We start from the raw sequence: 21,126 nt of genomic DNA, 5'->3' as shown, positions 1-21,126 counted from the left end.
CTGGGGCTAAATTCCTGTACATCTGGCCCAGCTAATCAATATGGCCATAGATCCAAACCAGGAAGAGAAGACAGAAAGTAGCAGCACCTGGAGACAGGTGAGTGTATTTTAAAAATTGCAATCATGCAGGTAGGGTTATTTTATTGCAGAAAATTTGTCCCTTTAGTTCCCTTTATTCAAGAGGCAATCCAGGCATCTTTGTTTTAGGAGAGTGTGAGCACATTCAGAAAATTTCTGGCTTCCTATTGTAATTTTATTTTCTATTGGACATCACCCATTTGTTACTAAAAAAGCTAGCTCAGAAGTATAGTGCCTTTAGAATAATTTAAAAGAATTTCGAAGCAGGGGATAAAATGTAATTTACTGTAACCCTAAATAATGCCCTAGTCAACCAATCTCTGATGGAGAGAAGAATCACTGGGACAGATCAGAAAACGTATTGTTGATGTTCCCTCTTACCTGCTCCAAAGGAATACACATGCAAGTTTTTGTTCTGAACTGCTGTCGTCCAAACATAATCAGACGTCTGTGGTTACTTGATGACGACAATTCACAGAATACAGCTTAGCAAGATATAATTTTACAACCATTGCAAGAGGCTGAAAGCCATCTCTTGAACGCACTCAAACAATTGTATTTATGTAATGCTTTATAAGCAGGGATGAATTTTCAATGAGTACATTACAAGTTAATAATGCTTAAAATGACATTTTTGGATACCTAAATGTGTTCATGACATTGATTTTCTGGCAGTGTATTTGGGATATTTTCTTTGAGATGATTTGGAGCTGCTGTAGTCAGTTTCTGGAAAACTAAAAATTTTTCATGTCTTACAATTTTTATTTTCTGAGTTTTAAAATATGTGTGACAAAGGGGAACCACATAAACGTTTTTTTTTTCTCCATTATTATTTTATTGTAAATAACCCTTGTGTCTCGACTAATATATAGAAAGTTTCTGTTCACCAGAAGGTGAGTAGAAAGGTGAATAGAAAACTATTAGAAATAGAAAACTAAAAAATTTTTTTTTCTATCAGGGGCCCTTTTACATCCACAGTGGCAAACCACACTGCAACTTCGCATGCGGCTGTGTCCCCAATTTTTTTAAAAATAACTTTTGAGAACTGCTGCAGCCATGTGCAGAACATAGTTCAGAACCTGGTTGGTTGGGATCGAGATAGAGACAGGACACTGTGGCTCCCCACGGGTCTGAAATGGCTCTAATGTTGCCAAGAAATTAGTTGTTATTACTCTTGTATTCCATGTGAACATTATATGAGAATTGTTGTTTCAAATGAGCTATAGATGTATTTTAAATTTTACTAATTATATATTTATCTAAACATATATAACATTCAATAATTCTATTAAATGTCTAGTAAATGTAAGGATGTCTTCTAGTATGACCAAATCCAGAAAATTGCTGATTCATTACTTTGTGGCCCTCCTAAATATGTCATGTAGATCTGTAATTGGAGTGAAATTAAACAATGTATGAGTCATAAAGTGTATGAATCTGTATACATAAAGTACATTCAGTATGATTGACAAATTCTCAATCTGCTGATTGGTCTGGTCTGACTCATCACTAGTGTCTTTCTACTGCTGTTAGCTGACATTTTTCTTTTATGTTTAGCCATGTAGATCTATTAAGTGCTCTCTCAGTGACTGAGATGAGACAGGGTAGCAGCTGAGTATAGGATGGAATGCTGGCTATGTAGGGTACGTGACTCACACATGACCGAACTTTCTGATTCAGCTATGACCTAATGTATATGTAGCATCAGAAAAAAATTATTGGTTTGAGTTTTTAAAGACTGAAGTTGTTAGAAAATGTATATAGGAGACATAATATAACACCAAACCCATATTATTATATATTGTATGTGAATCATACAAACATGCATTATGCTCTAGTACAGATCACTGCAGCCAGATGCCCTTTGCCAGCTTTAGCATTTTAGGTAAATTAGATATTTCCACAATAAGTAAATCCAAACCCTAACTGGGTGACACTTAGTTTGCTAATTTACAATACAATTTAAAATGTATAAATAAATTACATTTGTCATGCATTTAGTACCTGGATATATACAGTAGCACAAGGAGTTCCAACTTCATGCTAATAAAGTCTTCATTTCTCTTTTGTTTTATTTTCCTTCTCTCTCTTCTCTTTCTCTATAATTTCTAATTTTCCGATTGTTCCTCACTGTCTTTTTCTTTATTTTCTTGCTATGCCTTTTAATGACTCTTCATATGACCTATGTAGAATATGTTGATAATGTTAATATTACTAGGTATACTTATGTTTCACCTGTATTGGTGATACGTCGTTGTGCTATGTCCTAATATGTCCCCTCGGGTCCCCAGCACTATGTAGTGTGTACTGTTCTCCATACTGTAGTGTTGTATTTTGTAATACAATACCAATACATTCTACTATTGGATTTTTTATAGTTTTCCCTTAGGAACAGTATGAAGTATCTATTTCATCATAAAGAAGCAGCCATTCCTACAATGTGCATGAAGCTCACTATAAAGCCATGACCTCATCCAATTAGGAAATGGGACATTGACATTAAACTAAAATGTCAATAAAAGCTCATTTGTCATATATGCACTAAAAACAGCAATTTTTACAGCTTTATAGCAGACCCCCTTCTGAGACCCTTTGTCTTCCCTTTTGCTCAGATTCTGATTCCAGAGTTACAATAGGGTACGCATTTATCCCCCAGCTTACATGACAACCTTAGGTCTGGTAATATGTTGCTGAGGAATTTAGCTTTGCATTGTGGCATGGGGTGGGGATTGCACACATTTTCTATATGCCTGGAAGGGAAGCTTTATCAGAAGGCTTATGAAGTGGATCCAACCTGCTTTTTTTAAAAGTGCTAATAATTTTGCAAATTTTTATGAAAGAAGAGACAGTGAAGAAGGGAGAAGATATCAGTGACAGCAAAAGAGCAATGAGGGACATTGCAGGTATAATGGGATGCTTTGGCAGGTAAATCTGCCATAATGTTCAAATATTCACAATATTGTAGTCCTAGATTACTGGCAGCAAAGTTTCATTTCTGCTTTAGGGAGCATGGATAGCAGACCTTCATTAGCTCTCTGGGCATATTAAAGTGGACCTAAAGACAATAATACTCCCTCCAGTGATGTGACTTTGACTATCTCCCTTGCCACCAGATCCCGGGTGATCCAGCAAACCTGGAATGGATTTAGTACAAAATCCTTTGTTACTATTAGGCAAATGTTTTCAATCCTCGACCACATCTATTCCAGGTTTGATGGATCACCCATATTCTACCATGATATGTATCTATTAAGCATCCTTATCATAACTAATTGCTGTATGGCATGCAATGAGAAAACATTTAATGACCAATGAGTGTTTTTTGTGCACTGATGTACATTGAGGCATGGTAAGGTTAATCTTTGTAAAATAAGAAAGTACTAATAAGTAAATACTGCTGTAATGTACTGCAGGCAGTTTTCTGTGGTGCGGTTGTTACTGCGGTTCACCACAACCCACAGTTTTGAACAGAGCTAAGGTAAGATGTGGTACCACAGGGTACATACCATGTGGCTGCAAGGTTATTAGGTTTTCATAGGAAGGCATGCAAAAGTAATGAAGCCAGGGGCATTGCTATCACCTCCATGACCCCTTGAGATGTGAAATGCATTACTGTTTGCTGCCTACTGGTTGCCTGTGCCCTGTTGCCTCTCCGTTCTCTATTTCTTTAATCCCCAGAATACCAGGGGGAAAAAGAAGAAGAATAATGATAGGCCACATAACCTGCCCCGGTGCACTGTCACGTAATAGAGCAGGGAGCCAGAGAAAATGTAAGCTGGTGGTTTTGGAAGAAAAATCTGTGTGCCAAAAGCCCATAGTAATGGCAGCATAGCAGAAGGAAGCACAATGTGGGAGATATTCCTCCTAGGGTTGAGGGTCCAGAAAGTTCTAGGTAGGTGTGTGTTACCTTGCCTCCCACTATTTCCTCAATATTCAGATAGGGAAATTATCATTTCTTTTTCTTAGCGCTACCTAGTTTTTAATTTATTCACAGATTTAATAACATCTGCCTATCTGGTCTACAATATGAACTGAATTGATATTAGCAGCCTTCACTGGTTAAGAATCTAAGATACCTTTGCTAATAGAATATGCTGTATTTAGAGATTTCAACAACCAAGCATTTAAAAACTAGTGAAATGTTTCCTCAATGTAGTCTTTTAGGCACTAATATCATAGAACACAAAGAAGCAATTTACATTAAACAGTAAAGTTCTAATGATATTGTAATACCTTCGACAGTCAGCAATTAAGATAGTAACTATTGCATATTTTGCATTAATACAGTACATCACTGTTATAGACATATAAAAGTAAGAGCTGTTGTGCCAACATGTCCTTTTAATGTGTCTATGTCATTTTTAGTTACAAAAATGTAAGTTACTTATAAAGGAATATTTCTTTTCTGCTTGATGATACATAAATATTCATAAATGACTTGTCATTGCATTGTTATGCCTGAGGAACGAGAACCTTCCATCACAACTACTTGTGAAAGCTCCAGTAATAGCGCACACTTTCGAGTTTCTAAAAATAAATGCCTGGCTCTCCATAAAACAGCTGCACCTTCCAAATGCCAATGACAGACTGAAGCCTGGACAGAGCAAAGACAGATTGTCTAACAGACCTACAGAACCAAACCATGTCTTCAGAGCGTAGAATTCCCTTTACTTTCCTTCGCACCCCAAGCTGGGATCCATTCCGAGACTGGTATCAAGGTACCCACCGACTGTTTGACCAGTCTTTTGGTATGCCAAGGATTCCTGAAGATTGGTACCAGTTTCCTAGCACCAGTTGGCCAGGGTATGTCCGTTTGTTTCCCAACCAGTCAGTGGATGCTGCTCCCCCTACTACCCCAGCCGTAGCCTCTCCTGCAGGGGCAACTGTACCCGATTTTAACAGGGCACTGAGTCGTCAACTCAGCAGCGGAATCTCAGAGATCAAACAAACATCTGACCATTGGAAGGTCAGCTTAGATGTCAATCACTTTTCTCCAGAGGAACTGGTGGTCAAAACAAGAGATGGTTTAGTGGAAATCACAGGTAGGTGGATGTGCTTATCAAAAAAATGTCTCCTATTTCTATTATTTATGACTTTTTGTATACTAAATACAAAAAAGGTCAGGTAAAGTAAACAGTTTATTGTTTTTATTGCTATTTATAGTAACTGTAAACATTTCTAGGTTTGCTATCCTGTAATTTTTTTGTGCAACTTATTTTTTTTATATATATTAGCAGTCAAAGCTATTCTGACCTCGGAGCATGGAATTTGAGTAATCTAAGTTTTGATCTGATACTTGTCATTGACAACTATAGTAGGCTGCCAGACAATGACAGCTGTAATCGCTTGGTGGCTGAATTGGCTGAGCTGTTCTATATATATATATATATATATATATATATATATATATATATATATATATGGTACAGCTCATTAAAAAATACCAATTCCAACTTGGAATTTCCAAATCCAGGCAGATTACCTAATACATATGCAACCATGTTGGGCTTATTTTTTTTTTGTATATGTATATGTACTATGTTAAGGTTGAAAACAAATTACATTGGTTTTGATTTACTAAAGGACTTTTCATATAAAAAAGTGATTTGTCACCTTGCAAGGGTATTTTCTCTTAGATTAGTGAAATAGGAAGTGAAGCTCTGCAGACTTCAGTCATCCAATTGTAAAAGAAAAATCCAATTTTCTTGTATTTTTTTGGTACTTGATTTGGTACTTTGCAAAGTGAAAGTTATATGTTCTCAATTCCCTGTTATTAAATAACATAAAATAAAATATATTTTTTTCTCATTTTCCTTATACACAAATGGTTATTCCTTGCAAAGTAAGTATTGTTTTGGCATATTTACTAAGATAAGCAAAAACCTGCCATACTCCATTAGTAAATCAGGGTCACTGTGTGGGCAATGATTGAATGGAGCAGATTACCTGAGAATACTATTTGAAGATTTTTCACCCATCTTTTTTTTTTTTTATCTTCTGTTAATGGAAGGAAACAGATCACAGACACTATTGAGCTATATTTAACCACATGCTCAGACAATTTTTTACACCTCTAGTGTCAGAGGCGTCTATGGTCCTTATCAGCCCTAGTGACACTCTAGCTGTGAGTCTTAGATTCAAGTCAGAGAACATTACAAAATCAAAAATAATAAGTTTTATTTAAATAGGCTTATAGCATTGGTCCTTCTCCTCAATATACACATTGCTGGAAAGATCTCTGTTGAAGCTATGATTTTTTTCTATGTCATCTTCCATTAGAATTTATAAATATAAAAGATCATTTGCTGTACTAGTTGCATTTATTATTTAAAAGCAAAATAGGACATTGTTTAAACAAACAACTAAAAGCAATTTTTCAATTGTTTTTCTGGGGTAAAATATTTAAAGAAAAATGTTTGAATTGTCTTTTAACCTAGATTATAGACATTATCTTGAGTAATATAAAGATGGTAGGACCCTGCTCTCTAATACATGATGGCTAAACTAGTTCAAGTGTCACCTATTGGCATTCCTGCATGTTCCACCATGGAGGAAGAATAGGGAAACATAAGCTGCAGCCCCTGTGATTTCTGTAATGGATAGCACTGTCTCAGCACATTAAATATTAATACTATGTTTTAGTTGGCTTCAGTCGACAGTGCAGAATGGTGCAGTTCATTTTGTTGCAATGTATATAATGTATGTGGAGCAAAAGACTTCTGTTTGTAACAACTTGATGATATAAGCACTATTGGACATTGGCTTGAAACTGACTTTCAGTTTTACTAATCTGTAGAACAAGACCACAGTTGTTCACTTCATTCTCCAGATCAATATGTAAAACAACGGCATTGAAACACTGATATTTTCACTACATTTCTATAATAATTCACATCTAGCATTTTGGGAAATATTTAGAAGAGAATGCAGAACAGTGGGTGTGAGTGCATAACATAATGTTATATCTTACATAGAGGTGACATCTAACAAGCCTCATGTATCAAGTAACCAGGAGGAAATTCCTAAGCCATGGGCTCACTACATTATCAAACAGCATCTTTCCATAGAATTACCATTCAACCATTACTAAACTGTTTGCAGGAAAGTTGCTATAGGCAACATAGACTATTTTCTTTTAGAATAATATATATATTATATGTACATATATATATTACACTTGGCAAAGTGAAAACATGATTTTTGCCTGCACATAACAGGATGGGTAAAGTCACTAAAGATGTACAGTACTAAGCTAGGTTAAAATTCTTTCCAATGCACTTTGCTAAGTGAACATCATATATAACCACAATGATCTTGTTCTTTAGTAATCCACATTTTTTGGGGTATAGTCATATGAACAGCAAAGAAAAAATATTACATTTCTTTTTTGATGAACATGATCATGGTTAATTTGACCCAGCTCTGCTTGTATGTCATTTCCATCCAACCTTGGCAAACAAAAGACCCAAAAATGTGTATATTATTGGATTCTGTCAAGCTACTGATGGCCAACCAAAGGGAAATGAGCTAGCAGTTTACAAAAGGGTCCACATACATTTTGCACTCAATCTGAAACAAGTATACACCTGATAGAGCAAGTAATCCAGGTCCAGTGACTGTAACATTGGCTATGTTTAGGCCATATGTTGAAGGTTACAAAAAAAACAGTATTCGCTATTGGTTATTTTAAATTTGTGACAGCAACTTAGTAAATGTAGAAATAATGTTTTAAAAACATGCCCCAAGATTTTTAATGAACGTATACATAATTAAACCTCAGTCTAAACCTTATTGATATCCTTCTGAAACCCTACCTGAAAATTCTACCTAGGAGGCCAGGCTAATGTTGCTCCCACAAGGATTCATGTCTGCTTGTGAAAGCTGATTCCAATACAAACATTAACCCACTTGGAAAAATAAAGATTGCAGTAGTTCATATTACTTCTGCTATTCTATATTAGGATTACAATGTCAAGGGTCACATCATTTTATACGTAATAAGAATGCTTTTACATGTGATATATTTATATATGAATTAAGCAAACATTCCAAAACAAAACTAACAAAATAAAACTAATCCAAATTCCTATATTTAATCTATGTAATAATGAATCTATATGCATAGAAATGACTGCAGTACATTTTAGAAGTATATGGAAATTACCTACCTCGTATATAGGACAATAACTTGAAAAGGTAAAAAATAATATGCAATTGAAAAACTTCACAACATATTTAAATGGGAAGTTAAAAAGTTGTTCCATTCTCTGGGTTACTTTTATTCAAATACATTGGGTTCAGGTAACCTACACCTCAAATCAACTCATATTATTTGGAGGTTCCATCAGCATGTACTTTAGAAGCAAATGACCATGGCTCCCTCTTGTTCACACACCATTTTCATTCATTATCCTTCTTCATCAAAGCATACAAAAATCATTTTATGCTATACAGTACTTCTATTTCTATGTATAAAACCTTCTCTACTTCCTTGCCCTGTTGTGCCCAATTATAATAACTTGGTTAAGTTTCTTCCTGTAAGGACTGATAAAACTTTGTATGCTTATCACATTAGCAATTTTCTGTTCTGTTCTAACTTTAAATTAAGAAAAAAAAATCAAAACTATTGGGTTAGAGATGTTTTTGTATGCTAAAATATTCTAAAAATGTTTTCTAAAACTAATCAGTAGCCAGTAACTAATTAATAGAGGGGAAGTAGCAAGGGATCACACACAAAAAGAATATTTTATTGCTAAAAAGATCATCTCAGTCAAGGTAGTTTTTGTAAAAATCCCTGAGATACTGTATATGTGACACCATCTCTGAACAATAACTAAATGATTTTAACCAATAGTATATCAGGCTCGGGTTCCCCTGAGGTAGCCATTAGGGCGAAACACGTTGGGAAAAATAGGAGACTAACAGATCGCACGTGTACTGTTTCGAGTAACTTTACCTCTTATGGACTGAATTAGAATGTTTCATCATATTAATAGAAGCATCTGTATAGTATGATATTCCGATTACTCAGTTTTTTAATTGTCGTAATTGTCTAACTGTATTTTGTACGCTGAAGTAATGTCATTTGTAAAAATATCATAGATTCATACTATTCTAAAAAAATATCTGACTCAATATAATTACCCGAAAAACCCTTCTGCATGTCTGTCCTTTTGTTAAACTTCAATAGCTTCAAAATATTCATCAATGACATTAAACACTGCACATTTTCATGATATCCCTAGGGCTTGTTCTCCTCCCTTTAATAGTGCATTACGAGATGTATCATAATCAGAACTAGCTTGCTCTTAAATCATTTAGCTGAAAGTGTTCACCATTAACATAACTGATGGACCTTAATGCCACGTAGCATGTGAGCTCATTTAGACAAAGACTATTTACCATAAAGGGATACTGATTATTCATAAATTGTTTTAATGCTTTTCTTGCAGGAAAACACGAAGAGAAACAAGATGAGCACGGATTTATCTCAAGATGCTTTACAAGAAAATACACGTGAGTAGATGTCCATAATAAATATTTTCATTCCTAAAGAGAAAAACTGCTGTAGTGAACAATCAGAAAATGTGTCTCATTGTCATATTGATCTGTAAAATATATTGTATATACACACAGTAAATACATTAATTTCAAAAGTGTAAATGACAAATTGCATTCCAGTCAGCCAGGACCCTTGCAGGCCAGTTGTAGCATATGTATTTCCTTCAGGTCATCAAGTCTAATGATATATGAACATATACAGTATATTGTTATTTGCGTCATGTTACTAGATATCAGCTGACACATGTTGCCTAGAGAGGCAACTGAAAGGGAACAACAGATGCGGTTTAGTCCTGATAAGATTAGCACTCCAAATAGACTTGAGTCATGATTCAAACCAAGGCAAACCATACATATTGGGCCCTTGCAAACCCTGTTTTTACCATAGTTATAAATCTAATGTTTTTTAAAAATATTAATAATATAAAACTAGAGGAAGATGTTATTGATTTTCTAAATATATATATATATATATATATATATATATATTTGTTATTGTATATTTGTTGTTTTTTAACCTTTGACATCTTTCACAATCGTTGTCAGTTTATGAATCAGCCATTTGCATGCACGCCATACTGCTGTCTTAGGTACAAATGTATTTGCCTTTCTCTCTTTTGATTTCAAATATTCCATTATGTTTGTTCTATGTATTAGGGATATACACATGCTATATAACTGTAGTCAATAAACAGTTACTGTATATGTGAGTAAAAGTAGGTGTTTTATGCTTTCACAATGTAATTTAAGGAAATGAATCATGATGTGTTTTTATTTTAGTCTTCCCCCAGGTGTAGATATTGCCAGTGTGACTTCATCTCTTTCCCCGGATGGTATTCTGACAGTAGAGTCACCACTCCCAAAGCCAGCAATCCAGTCAGCAGAGATCACTATTCCAGTAACTTTCCAAAGCCGCGCTGAGATTGGCACATCGGATGCTAAGAAACCTGAAGAAGCTGCCAAAAAATAAAAGACAAACCACTGGGTTTACTTTACTGTGTTTTAGTCACATGTTTTTACACAAATAATGCAAATTTAAAAAATAAATAATTTGAAAAATAAATGATACCTGAATGTTTTAATGTAGTTCTAATGTGAAATGTGGGATGTTTAAAGCATCCAAACGATTGATTATTTTACTTGTCACTCTGTGAGCCAGTATGCACTTTGTAGTGAAAATAAACTGTGGAGGGCTGCAATGCAAGGAAACTATCTGAACCGTTTTGATGGTCCTCAGGATTGCTCAGTGTATGTGTTTATGTGTATGACTTCTTTGTCATGATACCACTTGGCTGGTGATTATATCTATATGATACAGGACATGAGTATGTGGTACCTTCTAGAACAATAACCCATTTTATTGTTTTCTGTATGTGTCACTGATAACTACCCATTCTCTCCAGCCACTCACTAGCGTAACTATTATCACTAGTAAAACTTAGTTACAAGCACGTTTTTGGGTTAAGTATGATTATTGTATAGGAATGTGATTGGCTCAGAAAAGTTTGTATCAAAATAAAAATGTAATACTTATTAAAAGAAAGTTTGTCATGTCATACACTTTATTATGGTGTTTGTCTGTAGTATTAAACTTTACTGTTTGACCTTTGTACTGGATTATTATGTATATTAATGTTGGTCTTTACCCATCCAAGCTACTACAGAGTAATTCTGTCAATAATATATGTGTACTAAAAACTATGGACATCTACTGGCACTTAAACTCATGTACAAATGCTTGTACTTCAGTACAAGTTCAGTACAACACGTAAATACGTACATATGCTTGGACTTGAGTGTCGACCAAAAGTTTTTACCAGGCTGTTGTAAACAAAGTTTGGCAAGATGAATGGCACAATAGAATAGTATAGTGGGTACATCATTCTGCTTCTTGCTGTTAAGGCGTGATGGCGAAAATTGGGCAGGATGTCTAAGTAAAAACCTATTTGTCTACATGCCTCATATCTCTAGCTGAAATGTACACACAGGAGTGGATGACTTATCGGCAGTCACTCATAAAATTACAGCAATGGAATCTATTCTTAGATCATTGTGGGCTATCTAAAAGGACGGGAAAACAAAAGGTGAAAGTCTTTTTGCTTTCTTTAGTTGACTGAAACATCTTAAAGAGCTTCTCTGATAAGGGGAAAGTCATTTTTTTAATTAGTTGAAATTTAAGCTTGAGCTATTGAGTTGAGGATTTTTTCAATGAAAGGAACTAATGAAACCCTGGAAATTATTATACTACTACACAGTATTTATATAATGCTGACATATTACCTAGCGCTTTACAAAGTCCATGGTCATATAACTAGCTGTCCCTCATCTGGGCTCACATGACAACAGTATTTATGGTCACAATTGAGAAGAGGGCCCTTGCCATGAATGGTGAATTGCGTTAAGAAGTTTTTGATAAAGCTGTTACAGAACAAATAACTCTCCTCATAGTACTATGATACAAATGCTATTCAAATTGTATTCCAAAAAAAAGGACAGTAAATTAAAGATACATCAGTTTCATGAGATGAAAACAGTAATTAGGATGGTCATAAAGAATTTTAAAATATTTTTTTTTTTGGTTAATTTGTTACCTTTTTTTAACAAGCAGCAGCATTGCTTGCCTACTGATCTGATTTGATGCCGCTTGCAAATGGTTGTGTAAGCGTTCTTTGCAAGCAGTTGTTTCCGTCATTTTTATGCCTGAAAACTGTCCAGAGTAAAAAAAAAACACAGTGGGTCAACCCTTGGGACCTTCCCAGACAGGAAATAGGGCTGTGAGTTCATACCCTGTATCCATAAAAGGTTCCTTGGAATCTGGCAAAAAGTGTGAAGTCCCCTCCTTGGCAAAAACCAGACTCCAGCCTGTCCCAATGGTCTGTGGGTGGGTAGCTTGTTTGGAATCTGGAAGTCTCCTTTAATTAGAGCCCTATCTGCCCCCACATCCTGGGGAATGAACACATTGGTTACCCATTGTAATAAAGGGTTAAATATGCTCTAGAAACAAATACACATCAGAGAAATAAATCTTTTTTTTTTTTTTTTTTTAACCAACTTTTGCAGGGTTCAGTGATGAGTATAAGACTAAGGCTACCTACACACATCAGTTGATTCTCATCCAATAATCCCCTCAGGGCTGATATCGGACAAGAATCTGGCATGTGTACAACGTTGTCCCTCGCCTTGACGATTGTTCTGGCAGATCCATGGACGTTGAACGAGGAACGATCGTGCTGGAAGTGGAGAGAGTGCAGTGGGGTGCCGCTCCGTCGCTCTCCCTCTCCCCTCTCCATAAAGCAGAACAGTGCTGTATGTACAGAACTTGTTCATGCATCGTGTAGTCTTTTGTTGTAGGAAAGGATTGTAAAAGACCCTTTCCAACAACAATTATTGCACTTGTGTATGCTGCCTAAAGCCCACAATCCATCCAGCACTCGCTGTCCCTACTGCTGAATGACAGGAGATGTATAGCTAACTTGTGCTGCTGGCTGTCACTGCAAGATCCTATTAGCTCTGCAACTGCCATCTAGCTGACAGCGAGGAGTCCGATGAGTGACACATGAAATGTGTCTCCATTAATCAGTCTCTTTATTGTCAGCTTTAGACAGTGGAGCTGAGAGGATCTGGCACAAAGGATGCCAGTGTACCATCCTTTCAGCTCTATAGCTTTGGTTTGAAGCTGAAATGGAAGAGGCTGATTAGTGGAGTCACATTACACGTGTCACTCATCGGCCTCCTCGGTGTCAGCATAGACTGGGGCTGTGAAGATAAGAGGATCGTCCATTCCCAGCCAGCTGCATACTACTACCTAACCACTGCCACCAATGATGTCACACTCCTAGCCACTCCCACCAATTATGTCACACTCCTAACCACTCCCACTCACCATCTGCTCTCCTATCAACACCTGCACTCTCACAGGACTGCTGCAGCAGAGAAAGGCTGAGGGGGTGGGCTACATATCAGAACTGATATAACTTGACTTCATGACACACATGAGCGGGTTACATCTTACCATTTAGGTCCACTTTCATTCACAAACCAAGAGAATACTATCAGGGGGGTCCCCAATCTTGGCAGACTATTTGTACCTTGTCTAAAACAACTGGCCACACATATTTGTGCTCACATTCGAATAAAAATCTTCTTGTGGATGAGGCTGTATTAAACATTGATAAATGGAATATTTCATGCTAGACCAAGGAAGATTATAACAGAGAGCACACATTATATTATTATTGTACAATTTCCTTTCAATTGATCAACAGGGATTTGGTACAAGGACCTACATAAGTGAACGGATTGTTTAGGTAGGCATGTTTACTGCATACCTATTTATAACTCCAAGGGAAAGTACAAAGAAATTGTACAACTAAATTTAATGTGTATGGGTTGCAAAAAAAATGGACCAAAACCTTAAATTCACTTCTTCTTATATTCAATTATCGTAATTATTATATTTTCATTTAATTACCTTTCAACCTAAACCTAGCATGTTGTGCAGCAAGATTGTAGTGTGGCCAGCAGAAAGCATGTCACTTTTTGGTATATGGATATGATAACTTGTATTCTTCAGTAACTATGCCTGCACAGTTTAGGAGTCAATAGGGAGTCAATAGGGTTAATTTACTGATAAGACTAGAGCTTGTTCACTTTTCAAAGTATAGCTATAAATTGCAAATTAGTGAACTTTCACATAACTTTCTCTTTGCAAAATCTAATTATGTACAATTATGTATTTATATATATAGTTTTTTAAAACTGATTTTTACTAACACATGATTAGATAATTGCAAACAGGAGAAACATGCACAGATATACTTTATTTGTAGAAGTGAGGCATTAGGCATGTTGTGTAACAGAATTACATGAGGTGCGGGCCTGATTTATTAAAGTTCTCCAAGGCTGGAGTGGATACACTTTCATCAGTGAAGCTGACATAATGTACATGGATATTAAGCTGTAACATGCAGATCCTGATTGGTCATTTCTCCTTTACTTCACTTTGTGTGTGTGCAGGAAATAAACATCTAGAAACATAACATAACATCTAGAAATGCAAGTATTATGGAATGGGATGATTAGTATCATAGACAAATCATTATTTTCTATTAATAATAAACCATATTTAGGAATTGAAGTTTAGAAGTAATGAGGTGAAGTCCTATATAAAATAACTATTTTATAACTTTTTTTTTCTAAAGCAAAGCTAACATTGTAGTATATTCACAGGCTTTAAAGTAGTCTGGTAAATGTGTCTGAAATGTCTTCTATTTATTGAAACGGCTTATTTTTCAAACGTTTTTTTTTAATACATACATCTTTATGCAGCCAGACTATACTGGGCCTCAAGTGCTTCTGGGTCCCAAAGCAATCAAATGTTTTGCAGAAACTCTAGTTAAGCCCTTGTCAAACTGCTGATGTATTTGAAATAGGCAAAGAGTGAGTAAGTTGCTCCATTTGGCAGATGATATTTTGTGGTAAATGGCATAAGAGCTTATAATGCTGTCCTTTCCTGCTTCAGCCTTTATGAGTGCTCCTATCCCTTACACAGATTATAATGGGTGTTGTGACAAGCCGCTAAAGTGTTTCCATTGCTGTAAGTCTAGTGAGGAAGTGCTTGTGGAAAGACAGTGACAGGTGACTGACTGTGTGATTGTGCCAAAAAATCTTGGCAGGCAGACTAGAAGAAGTTAATATAGAACTGACATCATATTAGCTGATTTGCTTTTTATGTCATGCCATGAATATTAAAATCGCTGCAATGGTACTGCAATACAAGTGCATTGCCTCCTTTCTATAGTTATTGTCAAAGTGTATGACAGCATGATGATATTATACTTAAAATAATATGATGCAATGGTATTATTTAAAATGGAAATAATAAAAAAAATAAAATAAATGAAAATAAGGGAAATACATCTTTAAAAGACAGAAGTTAATTTATTTGCATCATGTTATCTGCTATTTTTTCCTACCTTGGCATGTTACAATATTTGGACTTTCTAAATGGTATTTTACCAAAATGTATGTTCTAAATATGGTCAAAACTATGACAGAATTTTAGTAAAATGTCTGTGTTGCTTTAATTATTGCATGTTAGGCTTACCTTTTGTCTTCCACACTGGGGAATTCTCCACAATAGCTTTCCTAAACCCACCTAGCTTGGCTTTTGCTAAGCCCAAGCTATTTGCTTTCTTTATTCTTTTTTCATCTTGTCTTGTTGTCAACTATGGTCATTAACTAGTCCAGGAATGAGCACTCTTCCAGCCTGAAACACAAATCCCGACAGGAATCTGCATTGCTGTTTCACACATTTTCTCCTCTATTGTAATGTATATTGGCACTTTCGTATATATCTATGGTCTCGACTTTAGGAATGGCCAGTGATAGAAGTATTTGGATACATCTGGTCAGAGTCGATTGCAACATTGATTTGTCCTTTTCTGGGTTTAAATTGGTGTTCTTACCAATCCAAGTTCTAATCCAACATTACTATACCAGCTCAACTGTGCGATGATCCATCATTGGGACTGATTTAATAAAACTCCCCAAGGCTGGCAAGGATACACTTTCATCAATGAAGCTGGGTGATCCAGGGGGCAGATGGGGACAACTATCCCTGCCGTCTGGATTGGCTGACTGGTAACAGCAGCTCCACCCAGCCGGGCTTAGCACCTATCTTTAGGTTCACTGCCAATCTAGAAAAGTTTGACTTTCAGAAGTGCAGTGAAGGTACAAGCAGGTATGGTATTCCATCACCTACACACACTAACTCATAATTTATATCCTTGTCTTTATGATGGACTCCTTCATAAATAAAAATAAATAGACCACACTCAATAGCCTTCTTTTTGCAATGTCATACAAATGGCATTGCCTAGGCAGACACAACAGAGCATGGCTATGCCAGAGACCACACAGATAAAAAGCATTCTCTAGATTAAACTGGTTGTATATTGCATCAAGAACAAACCATTCTATCTGGGAGACAACCATACAAGTATTACTAAAATTGGTTAGGAGTAATAACTATTAGCCCTATTTATTAAAATACCTGAGGACATATAGTGGCCAGTAAAATTAGTCCTGCACTGAAAGAAAATATGTTGGACATGAAAGCTGTAAAAGGAATGTTCAAACTGCTTGGGTATTATGGAGCAATATAGAATGCCTCTGCAACTCTTCCGTTGGATATTTAATAAATAAGGTCCTTAAATATAAAAAAAAGAGGAAGGTTTTGGCCAAATTACAAGACAATAATATGAGTAGCTCCTTTTGATCCCTGTTGAACCAATAAGGATAATTTTGAATTACATTGTTGACTTGTAATGCCCGCCTTTTTTGACCTTTTTTAACATATGGAACGCTTAAAATAATGTTCTGGTCTTAGGTTCTGGTGCCCTTCATAATTACCATATGTACAACTCACAGTCAGGGGTGTAGTGGGGTGGGCATGGGTGGGAATGCCGTGCCTTCACTTTTTTGGGAGAGGGCACGTGTGCCAATTTTTTTTTCTACAAAGTCTTTGGTGGTCTGCGGCTCTGACCGCTCCTTCCCCTGATCCCCCGCGGAGGCCGCACCGGCCAGAACAATGGACCATGTCCCCCGTACTGATCGAAGGCTCTGGGCAGTGGGTAGGGTGTGTCTCTGGATACAATTGGCCCACTCTCCCATCTCAGGTATGAGTGGGCAGAGTCTGGTATCATGACATCATTCTGGGGTAGGTGTCTTCCCCTGAGTGACACAGGCCGGGATGTAGTGGGGCCGGCACATATCGTGCCCTCTCTTCTTTTTTTGCGACTACACCCCTGCTTCCGGTACAAATTAGTGGGGTGGTCAGTAGGAAGAAATTCTTTTAGATTGCTGGCTATTAGGAAGAATGTGCCTCGGTAGCCAAAAAGACCAGTTAAACTGACCTGAAAAGCACAAAGTGCTCATGGCTCAATGAACCCCTGACAAGCTTTGAAGGAACCCTAGGGTTCCACTAAAACCCTGGTTGATTTACTCACTGTAGGATATGAAGTCCATCTTGCATCAACTGCACCTTAGTACCTTAAACTAACCCAAAGTGTTGAAAACTGATTTAAATACTAGAGTCTCTAACTCTAACTAGAGATATGTCAACAGTTGGGCATTAGATAATTTTTCTTTATTTATTTTATGTATTTTTCTTTTTTTTTATTGTATAGATAGTTTAGTCACCCAGGATAAATAATAGTGACTCATTACACTACTAAAATACCAGGGGAACATTCCACGTTTTTTTTACTTTTTATATTACCATATAAAAGTTCATTAAAACAAACCAGATAAATAAATTATTGTTGAAAGAAATGAACTGTAATGAAAATCTTTGTAAAAGGACAAAACAATAATAATGCACCTTCAAAATCAAATCCCATTACATCTTCCAAATCAGAAATCTGTTAACAAGCTGATACATTTATATACAGTACTACTGTTATATACTGTTTATACATAAACTGTGAATATTGCATAACATAGACGATAATACTGTTTTCTGTTTTAAAGAGTACCTGGGGAGGAAAAGATTGTATCTGCTGGATCCTGAGACTGTGTACACATTATGTTTCACCAGTAGGGGGCACTGCCTGAAAACCTTGGTAATCTATGTAAGGCTTTGCTGCAGTTACTGTGCCACTCCTTGCAGGCTTTTTCAGATTTTCCCTAGTTTATGAATAAATGGACAATGACCTGGCAAACATTTGGGCTAAATCACTTATACTGCAACCATAAATCAGATTTCATGCAATACCCAGGGTGAAAATGCTGAATATATTGGTCAGATCTATTGCCTGTATTTTTTACAATGATTTTAGATCTTCTGTATTTATCCATGTGTTTATATTTCAGATTTTTTACTAAATATACAGCTGTGAGTTATAATATTTTCAGGTTGGATGCTTTCCAGTAAATGTGTGAAACATCTGCATTAAATGCAACCTGAACATTGCAATCACTGCATTGCATTCATGACAGGTGTACATTACAATGATAAATGGCCCTAAGGCATTTAAAGAAGATCAAAAGATGTTTCACAGACTCCATTCATAATACTAGTAGGTAAAGCTTTTGTTATCCAGAGCTTACATTGCACCAGTGTATTTCACCAAAGATCACCAAGGTTAAGATTTAGAATATTAATTTTATTAATATTCTTAATAAATTATAATGTTAAACTGTATTTTTTATAGCACCAACATAATATGCTGTACTGTACATTAAATAGGGGTTGCAAATGACAGACAGATACAATGACAGTGGAGGAAAGGACCCTGCCCAAAGAGCTTACAATCTAAGGTGGGGGAAGTGGCACACATTAGGATTGACTGATACTGCACTCACACACTTACCTTACCAACATTATACATATCTATTTCACAGTTTAACAACTCTACACCACCAACAAACATCGTGGATTAACAATAATGCTCCCATGTACTTCTTGGGTGACCAATGCTGCACTTACGCCTTTCTTGGGTGCCCAACACTGCATCCAAGCACTTCTTAGCTGATCAACATTGTACTTCTGTGCAACACTGCACTGATACTGTAATTGCTCACTTCTCCATTCATAGGCAATGCTCCGATGTTCACTTATCCACTGCCAATTATACAGCACACATAACATATGTCCCCACTGAAAATCACTGCACTGCAACTGCATCCATGCACTTCCCAATTGACTGCTATTAAACTCATATGCCCTCACTTACTGTCATTGTACCTAATATTTTCCACTTCCAGTTCTCCATTGCCCCCCACTAAACCAGTTTGTAATAGAATACTCAACTGTGTACATTGAACTAAACTGTACATTGATCAAATTTTTTAGGATAGAGTATTCACTTTGCTTTCTGGCCCCCTGCTAAGCCTTTCTAGCACACACAACTCTTGCTTGTTGAGAAACAGTGTAGTATCTGTAAACAACAGAAATGTCTTTCATTTTTTTACATTTCTGTTATAAACCTGTTTATTCATCATTGTCGTCACATTTTGTTTTAGGACAAACAAGACTTTCTCTTTGTGATATTGTCAATTCTTCCAGTGAGATCATGGAAACATCTGCATCCCATAATTGGAGATCGACTGTGCAAACTGTGACAAAATGACCTAAAACAAGATTGTTTTTAAAGTATATATAAACCAACGATTGAGAGAATATGTGACCTTTTTTGTTTATATTGAGCAGTTCTGCCTCTGTGCATTGGCACCTGATTCACTGCAGAAGATTGATCCGACCTTGGCTTCTCATAGCAATCAGAATTAGCTTGTACTAGAAGTTGGAATAAGAGTGATTATACAGGAAGAAGACAAGGAAAGTTACCCAACACAGGGCACGTGGTATACGCTCCAAATTAACTGTGTTAAGCTGCAAAGAAAGGTAAGATTAATGATACATTTACACCTTTGCATATTGGCAAAATACCTTACAAATATCCAGCTTTCTTTGGTGATGTTTGGTGATTGGGGATGTTCCCAGCAAAACACACCTTCTGTACTGATGAATGCCTGTTAAACCAGGTACATGTACAGCATTGCAACTGCACTGTATAAAAAACGCCGTAAATGTATAAATAATGTAAATCAGTGTTTCTCAACCTGAGTTTAGGTATGCTTTAAATAATATAAATGTTTTGAAGACATATAATTGGAGATTTTGGTGTATTATGCATTGTAGAATAGGAATATTTTGTATGTCCTAAAATGACATTGCAGTAGTGGCATAATATCACAATCACTCACATACCAAGCTCATGCTGTTGCCATAGCACATAATTTAATTTTAAACATTTACATTATAGTAGGACAGCTGATCATTAAGTAAATTAAGCAGATCACATTGCATTTCCATGAAGTAAAAAGCTTTAAATAGTATTAGTGATAGGATGCACTTTTTATGACAGGCTGTAAATTTTATTTAAGCTCACTGAATAGATGTAAACTTTAATTAAGACATGTTTAGTTTGCTAAAGCACTGTGTAACATAAACAATCGTCATCTTCCAAAATAAAATACTTTATATATCCTGTTTTGGCATCTCAGTGATGGTGATCTGCGGCTGCTTCTTTGCAGGGCAAATGCATGGCATTTCTTGTAGTGGGTTTCCTTCCTAAACTCATTGTGATCAGGCAGGTCCTATATTGCAGTAGGGACAGATAACACTGTGTTGACAATACAGAATCACAACTGGGAGACTGAGAGATGTCACCTTTTATGGAAAAACTTCTGGAAGAAGTACATTACTGGCAGGCTCAGCAGGTGGTTTTTTTTAAGGAAAGGTAAAGAGATAATAAAAATGCCTTTTTAATTTTTAAATTTTTGTAATAAAGTTTACATAATAGTTTTGTAATCTTGTTTAAACTTTTTTCATAATTTTTTTTTATTGAGGTTTTAATAATATACAGTAACATAAAATACCACAACATAAAGGCAATACCCAAACAAAAAACTCTAATAATGGGA

The 21,126-nt window shown here is 36.0% G+C and overlaps 1 protein-coding gene across 1 annotated transcript; it reads left to right on the top strand.

The window, feature by feature from the left end:
• The first annotated feature begins 4,654 nt into the window (after positions 1-4,654).
• HSPB1 (heat shock protein family B (small) member 1) lies at positions 4,655-10,702 on the top strand. The gene is made up of 3 exons (XM_072416800.1): positions 4,655-5,120; positions 9,531-9,594; positions 10,420-10,702. The coding sequence occupies exons 1-3, from the start codon at positions 4,721-4,723 to the stop codon at positions 10,607-10,609; spliced, it is 654 nt and encodes a 217-aa protein (XP_072272901.1). The 5' UTR covers positions 4,655-4,720; the 3' UTR covers positions 10,610-10,702.
• The last annotated feature ends 10,424 nt before the right edge of the window (positions 10,703-21,126 follow it).

The sequence above is a fragment of the Pyxicephalus adspersus genome, chromosome 1 (assembly GCF_032062135.1).
Source record: "Pyxicephalus adspersus chromosome 1, UCB_Pads_2.0, whole genome shotgun sequence".
In the NCBI taxonomy this organism is placed as follows: Eukaryota; Metazoa; Chordata; class Amphibia; order Anura; family Pyxicephalidae; genus Pyxicephalus; species Pyxicephalus adspersus.
The sequence above is the reverse complement of the archived record's forward strand: the minus strand, read 5'-3'. Positions and strand labels throughout refer to the sequence as shown.